Raw genomic sequence first — 9,184 nt, 5'->3', positions numbered from 1 at the left:
AGTTCTGTAATGGAGCGTAATTGCTTATGAGTGGTAAAGTTTTGGAATTATATTTATCGAAATAGGATAATTGAGGGGGAAATGTAACATGTATTACGGGGTTGTGTAAACTTTTAACAAAAGATGTATAATTTTCTTAATGTCTTTCTTAAGTGCAAAGTATTATAAACCTGTTTTATTTCACAGATCTTTATTATAAAATGTAGCTTATAGACTTACCCTTAGAATGGGATTTTAAAAATTTTACAGAAAAACAAAGTATAGAGTTAGAAGCAGTATTACCGGAAAAAGGAAAAATAAAAGGATTAAACTCGATAATTCTTTAATACAGTTAAAACAAAAGGTGATGATAACAATAAATAAACTAAAAAAATGCGGCAAACGGTTTCAAATACTACATACATATTACAATCTATTCTCTATATAACCTCCTCTCATTTCAAGACACATATCCAATCTTCGCCTGACTTCTTTGTGGTCTGCGTTTATTAACATTTCGCCGTTTAACTCATTACAAGCGTTTGTGATTTTCTTTCAAATGATTAATATCTCGCGAACGTGTTTTGTAAACCTTACTTTTTAAAAGCCCCATAAAAAAAAATCGAGGGGTGTTAGATCTGGTGACTTTCCGGGCCACTGAATAGGTCCATTAAGCCCAATCAATTTTTCTGGGAAAGTGTTATCTAAATTCTAAATATTGCCGCACAGTCCTGGCCTTGTGTGAAGCTCTGTCGTGCTGAAACCATAGGTTTCTCCTTAGCTGCAAAGGCGCATTCTTCAGAAATGCAGGAAGTTCTTCTTGTAAGAAATTTAGGTAACTCACGTTGTTCAATGTATATTCATAAAAATAATGCCGCACCATACATTTACTCCAAAATGGCCTTGGTTTTGGACTGGATTGTGGGGATTTTCAATGGACCAGTAATGTTCGTTGCGACTATTTGTCAAACCATTACTGACAAATCGACTTTCGTCCGTCCAAAGAACGTGCCGAAAATGGTTATGATCAACAGTTTCTACATTTACTACAATTTGAGCTGTACAATTAAGTTTGTTTTCAATGTGACGCTCAGGCAAATACTCCAAATTGTGAATTTGTAGTCATGATAACCATTGGTCTTTAAAATTCCTTGAACGGTTGATTTATCCAAATTCAATTCCCGGCTAGCCTGCCGTATAGAATTTCGTAGATTTTGTTCGAAATACTGTAACAGTCTAGCTGTATTAACATTGTTTTTTAACCTTCAATCAATTATTTGATTTTTCCGAACAGAAAATGCATCTTCATTTCGTCGCGAGGTTATTAGAGAAATTTTTTTGAAAAAATATAATTGATGACGTCGTTTTTGTCAAATGTTTTTATTAATCATTATCATTAGTTTATCATATTAAAGATATAACTAATCACAACACAATGAAATAGGTAGACACAACCAGAATATTGCCTAAAACCAACAACAGCAAAAATAGTTGACACAATTAATATTATTTTGTCCAACAGTTGCAGTTTTGTAGGTGTTTTAAAGGTTGGTTTTTAGAGGTTAAAATCAGATTTCAATTTATAGTTTTTAATAATTGTTAATTTTTATTTTATCTATGTATAACATCTCAAACAATATTTATATACAAAATCTAATTACAGTCCGGACAATATTTGTTGTGATAGATATCCAAGAAGAGAATAAGCCAATAAAGTTCTGTTATCGGAACTACTGTAACAATTTACCATGGTAGGGGCGTGCCTTGAAATGCCGCGTTATTTTCAGAATATTATAAATAGGCAAATTTTTTGAATTAAAATGTGTTTTTATTTTTCACCTCCATTGATTTATTTTAATAAGAAATTACATTGAAAGTGCACAGGACGATACACTTACGAATAAACACACTTCCCTAATTGCAAAACGTAGTATCCACTGCAAGCTGCTACGGTGAATGCCACGCCGTCATTGTCTTTCTACCTGGGGTGTCCAATGCGGATAATTCCAAGAAAGTGACGCAGGGGTCTTCTTGGAAGTTTGTCTCAACAAATATCTTACGGACTTTACAAAGATTATAGAAAGAGACATACCAAGATCAAAATGATATTGCCTAAAAAACTATGTACTTGTGTTATAAATATCATTCCATAGGTATTAAATATTTATTATGAATTTAAAAAAAAAGTTGAAAAGTGCTTATTTGTTAAAATCAGTTGAGTGACACATTCAAAACGATGTTTCGACGTTTTCACGCCGTCTTCATTACGCTAGAGCGAGATTAAACTGTATTATTATCACCAAGTAGGTGATGATAGCTTCGAATATGGCGGATAAAGTGGACTGGTTGACGTTGTAGAAACCTGCAGCCGAAAGGGTGGGTCTCCACTGCTCCGCGTACTGGGCCATTTGCAGCAGATGGTCCTTAACCAGTCTACTCTCAGTGCTTTCGTGCATGATGTAACAGGTCTTTATCACTTTCTTGCCGCTGGCTTCCAACCCGTCGCAGGATATGATCAATACTATCAGAGACAGCTGAAAAAAATTTAATGCAATTAATTTGTTACACAGCCTTACAACAAAAAAAGCCAATGTGTAATAGACTAGAGTACCATACGCATACGTTTTTACACGAATTTTAATTCAGTGTCCGTTTAACGAAGTTAGTTCATGTTTAAGGTTATTTGAAGGTCAACTCTTGTTTTTTTATGTTAATACAATTCCTGACCCGGATTCTGAGAAAGTGGGAAACTTTAAGTTCTAGGACGTGGTTGAGTCTTTTTCGTTGTCAAAATTGAAGGTCAAATTCCCCTTTCGAACTTCTCAGTTTGGTATTCCGTCAGGATAACGAGATATTGGTAAAATGACATTTGCAAATGTTGTTTGCTCTGAAAAGGCATGTGCATAATTCATTCTATAGTATTCAAAGGTATTACTTTAAAATAAAACTAGAGCTGACCTTGAAATAACCTTGAAGATGGCCTTCAAGGTCAACTCCAAGATGAGATGGTGGTTTCCAATGGCACAACAATTTTTGTTGATATTATGTCCCTGATATCTATCTATCCTGATGATATAAAAACCTGAGAAGTTCGGGAGGGGAATTTGACCTTCAAATGGCCTTGAAATTAAAAAAGTAACTCAACCACGTCTTCGAACTGAAAATTTCTCGTTTTTTCAGAATCCGGGAATAAAAATTGAATTACCATAAAAAAACAAGAATTGACCTTCAAATAATTTTGAGTATGAACTAATGTCGTCAAACGGACACCGGATTCGGATTCAGCAACGTCAAAAACGTATTTTTATTTGTATACCCGGTATATTAAAAATTGTATATTTGTATAAATTATATTTTTGCATTCATCCCTATAACTTAGTCGATTCTTAGTTGGAAAAAAAAATTATTGTAAACAATTTTCTATTAATTGGTGTTAAATTACTCAGTTGCGTGTGTACCTATTTAAATTATTCATATCACACACATCTGTCTGTATGGATAAAATTATATTATCAACCTATTCACGCTTCAAATCATTTACTGGAACAATTCAAGCGTCGCTTTTTTATAGATTCATCAGCAGTTAATTTTTATCAGTAATGCATTTTTTATGTAGGGTGTAATATAGGTGTCAAATTATGAGGGCTTATCCGTACAGGCTAATACAAAACTCTTCTTTCCTTAATTACTTTCATACATGTAAAATTTTGCCGTAAATTTGACGTGATTAACGTAAAATTTTGACGTTTTACGAAGCATTTCAAACTATTTGGACATGTAATGAGAACTGTAAGTTAGGACTTGGCATTCTTTAAAAAATAAGTCTCTTTTAAAATATCGACTTTGGCAAGGTTAAACGTCTTAATTTGCTTGATATATTTTTCAAAATTCAATTAAATGTTCAATATGTCTACCCCTTCCGGAATATATTGAAATATCGGACATATTTATTTGCGTATACAAGTTAATTCAGTTATAAAAGTAGAAAATTGAAAAAAAAATTTACTCGACCTTTTAAAAAATAAGCAAATTACCCCCGTTAATACGACGCCCTACTCAGAACACATTTTATTACAAGGATCGCTCTGGTAGACTACAAAACGTTCGAATGTTGAAGCAAAACAGCTTTATGGGCTTAAAATTAAGTAAAAAATACACAGAATAAAAGCTTAAATCTGTGTGTTTGTAGAGCGTCATATTGCTTATAACAAAAGAAAAAAATATATTGCTCTTCTTTAAGTTTTTCGTTTATATCTCCGAAAATAAGCCTCTAATCGACATGAGCTATACCTATCGATTTTGACCCTAAGAAAATTTGCTACAAGGATGGGCTATTGCAAAATTAGCGGTGAAGAAAAAATGTGCAAAAATTTCAGCATTAAATAAAAAGAACGAATTTGATTGAAAATGAATGAAACTAAAGAAAAAAATAACAGTTGGGGTGCTCAACAAATACCCGCAATCCGGACCCCCAAAAAAACTGAAGAGAACAATTTTTTCTTTTGTATTTCTATATATTTTTTACTTAATTTTAAGCCCATAAAGTTTGAGTTAGGCCCGATGTTCGAAAAAAAAAACTAATTCATCCGGACTATAAGTATACGTACTACAAACTGAATAATTAATTTATTGATTAATTAATTAGTGAAAACGTTAATAATATTAAAAATACTAAATTGTAATATCCTAACAGTAAAAGACCGAATAATATGATAGGTCAAGATTCACTCTCGATAAACCTTTATGGGTTAGCGGTAGGAGCGGTCCGAAAAGAGATTTATGTAATGATTTGAAAATATTTTTTTCAGCGTAAATATATATATTTTTTTTTATCGCGTATTCGTATTCTACTTAAAATTTATGACATTATGACATTACGCATTTTTTTATCCAGGATTTATCTATTAGAATGAACTTCTGTTATCGAAGAACATTGTTTGATTTCATTTGACAAGATTTTTAAATTCTTAAATTGAATTTGTTTGAATTAGCTTGTTTTGTTTGTATATCGGGTTTACTCAAATGCACAGATGTACTTGAAATTTATATAGCGTATTAGCCAGTACTCCCTCTGTGCGTCATATTTTTTTGAATTTTTTTTTAATCTAGATTTTGAGATGTTGTTGTTGAAAGTTGTTCATTTTAACATAGGTTTATATGGCGAAGATGGACGGTGCGGCTCTTTTTTTGCCCATAACTGAGAAAAAAATGTAGAAATTGTGAAACAAAACTTTTCCATAGATAGTACACAGTATTATCTTATTTTTGATGTAAAACTAATGTAAGTTTTGAACATAGTACAGCTGTATTAATTAGAAACAGAAACCAATAATTGCATTTCTGTCTGACTTGAGGATTAATGTGGCAACGTCGCAATCAGCTGACAGCAAGGAGGGAATACATTTGAAAGACTTGATAAAAACGAAATTGATTTCAAACATATACATTTTTCCTAAATCCCATGTACATTGTTATCAACAATAAATTATCCACAACAGATGATTTTTTGTAATGTTTTTAAAAAACTAGATTAATTAAAAAAGACTAGGAAGCTGTGATATATTTATTGGAATAAAAAATACAGTTGATAAATCCTTTTAATATATTTAATGGTTTATAAAAACATCGTAATCATTACCCAGCAATATTTAGGGTTACATAAAGTTTTCTTTACTTGATTAATATAATTAGTAATACTTGAGATAAAAGCATTTGTACGGAATAACAAAGGAACATAAATATTTCTCAGCAAACTTTATATCTAAAAAATTAGTTATAGTTGCAAAACTTTTGTAACATTACTAAAATAGAGATTAAAAACACGAACAGTGAGTAATAATGTAATTTCTATCACAGAACCTTCAAAATTGCATCCAACATTTTCTTTGACTTGGACGAGAGATGGGCGCGAGTGTCATTTCATTTCTTTAGAACTAAATTAACATAATTCTCGTTGTTTTACCAGTTCACATGATTTACGGATTTTAAATAAAGGATACAAATCTTCGCGAGGATAATACGATATATTTGCTATATGTAATAATTATATTGTACATAGTTTACACACAATACATTTTTGAACACGCACGCATGTTTACCCGAATTTGACGCGCAATATCTTCGATGTCCGAGGTCTGTAGGTTCGCAGTGTGTTTTCAACTGCACTCGATTATTAGCGCTGTTGCCACATCTACATAGTGTTTATGCATTCATCAAATATAATTTAAAACTACTTAAATATGATATTATTATGTTGTTAATTTTCTATATGTATGCTACGTGCATGTGAGTAGATTTCTTTGCTATATAGATAATGTTTATCTCAAATAATTTCAATAGAATTTAATTTTCTCAAACTGGCAGCGGGTTTTAGTCCCATAAGAAAGGCATAGGCCCCCCCTGCGATCTTCACTTCCCTCGGACCTCGATATACCTCCTTAATACATCAAAAAATGTCCAAGTAAAACTTCCTGCTTAAGGGATATTAGGAAATTAAGCAGCAAGTAATAGGATAGTAAGTATTTAAAATTATTGCAATATGTGGCAAACCAAGTTCTAAATCAAACTTTCATAAGTGTAAATAAATAAAAGGGACACTTGACCCAAATATAGTACCTATATTTAATTCGAATCGTAAATGTGTGCATAAAGGTAATGGGTGTAAATGTACAAAAATTGTGCCGGCATTAGATATAGATATGCAGAATTTCACACTACGTGAAAAAAAAGGTAAAAATGGCATAAAAAGTCCTGTGTTCTCGCCACGCTGTATAAGTGAAAACTACGCTACTTACAGTGTAGACGACTGTAACGGTAATAGACAAAATAGACGAATCCTTCGCCGTCTCGTTTTCCGCGTCTATATCCATATTGTAAGAAATGGCACACAGCATATAGCTGATCGTGACGCTGATGAAGAAGAACAAGTGCGGTCCGAATATTCCATTAATGCTATCCATCAGAAACATGAAGGTTTTGTACAACCGTACAATCTCAGTCAACTTTCTAACCTTTTCCTGGTCGTCCATTTTACTACCCGCAATATTTTTTAAGTTGTCCTCCACAAACTCATACCTCGCCTTCAGGATGCCCGTAAGCCTTAGGACGAAGAATAAGAACAGGCACATGTATAAGTACGCAACATAGGAACCAACGAAGGAATATAAAGCGATCATGTTGCCCCCACTGATCCATAAAAAGACCTGGAAGCTTGTCAGAACAACGTAGGGTACGAAAATTAAAACTACTTGGAGCAACAAAATCAGATCCTTCTTGGGCGATTGGAAACTCATCTTGCGAAGCATGTACTCCGCTTGGTCGACAGATCTCAGCGCCGTCTTCCAGGTTTCCTCCTTGAAAGCGTTGGCGTTCAGGAAGCAGCTCATGAGGTAGAGCATGTTCATGATGCACCACAGGTCCGCCAGCAAAAAGCGAGTTATGGGCGAGTCTTTCAGAAGACCGTAGGAATCCGTGATGGAAAAATACATGTAAACGACGCATAGCAGCGACAGGATGATCGAGAGGTACTTCCCGAGCTTCCGATTGCTCTCGTCTTCGAAGTTGAAGGGCGTCACGAAGAAGAACTTGTAGCAACGGAGCAACCCTATTATCACCTTCACGTCATACTGGTCTGTCCTCAGGAAGGCCCGTTTGTACATGTTGAATTTGTTTTTGGAGGCATTTTTCTCCAGGGGGGCGTCCACGAAGTACAACGCCATGCTGGTCGAGGTGAGGTGGCTATTCAAATGGAAATCGTTACAGCTTACCGTATCGTGTTTGCGTGTACGATACCGATCGGTGTCACTTGATTTTCATAGGGTAGTTTATAATTAATTTAGTATTGACGGCGTGACAGCGAATAGTTCGAAATGTTAGTTCACTGATATGATCTGATTGTGAGTTAATTTTCGTCAACACTATGATTGGATCATTCCAGTGAGATATTTACTCAGAATTCGATTCTATTTAAAAAAATTGGGCGTCGCATTCCGGAAATATAGACCGGTTTTATTTTCATATGCAATACCCTGTATATTAGGATGGCTCAAAAAAAACGAATATTTTTTTCCGTGTCTCTTGTGAAAGTATGTTAGTTTGTCATGTTTTAAGAGCCCCCTCAAAAAATCAGCTCAAAAACATTTTTTTAGAGGTCGCTCACGATTTTTATAAATTTCCAAAATCGTCACAGATTTATTTTTCTCGTTATTTTATCAGTTTCTAGGTTGAAAAAAATCTCGATTCTGAAAATTTCAAATCGATATTTTAATTTCTAAAGGTCACTCAAAATTATTTTAACTTTAAAAGTAGTGTACCTAAAACGTTTTCGAGCGACCTCCAAAAATAAATATGAACGAACTAATAATTTTTTTTATTGAATTTGATGAACAAAAGAATAGAAAGAAATTACGAGACACTTAAAAAATTTATCGAGGCAAAATTTACTACCGCACTGTGAGTATCAAATATTTATAATTTTTTAAAATTTAAGTGTCTCGTGATTTATTTCTATTCTTTTGTTCATCAAATTAAATTAAAAAAATTATTAGTCCGTTGATATATATTTTTAGAGGTCGCTCGAAAACATAGGTAGGTACACTATTTACTTTGAAAGTTAAAATAATTATGAGTGACCTTTAGAAATTAAAATATCGATTTGAAATTTTCAGAATCGAGATTTTTTTCAGCCTAGAAAATGATAAAATAAAGAGAAAAAAATTAAAAAAAAAATTATTTTTGACGATTTTGGAAATTTTTAAAAATCTTGAGCAACTTCTAAAAAAATATTTCAAACAAAAGTTACGTATTACGAATCTGCAATAAAAATTATGGGTTTCCGTTTAAAAAATCAAGGTTGACCTCCTTGAAACATGATAACTTTTGTTCGAAATATTTTTTTATAAAAATAAAATTTAAAAAAATATGTGGCCTGGTATATTAAAATATTACACCCTGTATATACTGAGGGTGCCTTTGGCTTTCAGAAACACGTATCATAAGCTTGTTTTCTCAAATTCTATTGATGATGAAAATTGATTTTTTAAACTTCTTTTTAGAAATTTTCATACACCGCCGCTACCAAGCTAGTGTGACTTCAAACAACAGCACGCGTTAGCCGCAGCACATACACACTCCAGATCTGCGGTATGCAGTGATGTCAAATCTCGTAATTTAATGGAAAAGTTATGGATTAAAAAGCAAATTTTAT

The 9,184-nt window shown here is 32.9% G+C and overlaps 1 protein-coding gene across 1 annotated transcript; it reads right to left on the bottom strand.

Annotated features, from left to right (window-relative positions):
• Positions 1–2,243: 2,243 nt before the first annotated feature.
• LOC108907072 (gustatory and pheromone receptor 39a-like) lies at positions 2,244–7,697 on the bottom strand. Its single transcript, XM_018710588.1, has 2 exons — positions 6,774–7,697; positions 2,244–2,513 (listed from the first exon to the last, which is right to left on the bottom strand). Exons 1-2 carry the CDS (start codon positions 7,695–7,697, stop codon positions 2,244–2,246), a joined length of 1,194 nt encoding a protein of 397 aa, XP_018566104.1.
• Between the last annotated feature and the right edge of the window lie 1,487 nt (positions 7,698–9,184).

The sequence above is a fragment of the Anoplophora glabripennis genome, unplaced genomic scaffold (assembly GCF_000390285.2).
Source record: "Anoplophora glabripennis isolate ALB-LARVAE unplaced genomic scaffold, Agla_2.0 scaffold227, whole genome shotgun sequence".
NCBI classification, from domain to species: Eukaryota; Metazoa; Arthropoda; class Insecta; order Coleoptera; family Cerambycidae; genus Anoplophora; species Anoplophora glabripennis.
The sequence above is the reverse complement of the archived record's forward strand: the minus strand, read 5'-3'. Positions and strand labels throughout refer to the sequence as shown.

Excerpts from the sequence above, each read along its gene's own strand:
- LOC108907072 (XM_018710588.1), bottom strand. The coding sequence starts at position 7,697 with ATGGCGTTGTACTTCGTGGACGCCCCCCTGGAGAAAAATGCCTCCAAA. Across the intron at positions 2,514-6,773 it reads CCGTTACAGTCGTCTACACT|CTGTCTCTGATAGTATTGAT; the intron begins GTAAGTAGCGTA and ends AATTTTTTTCAG.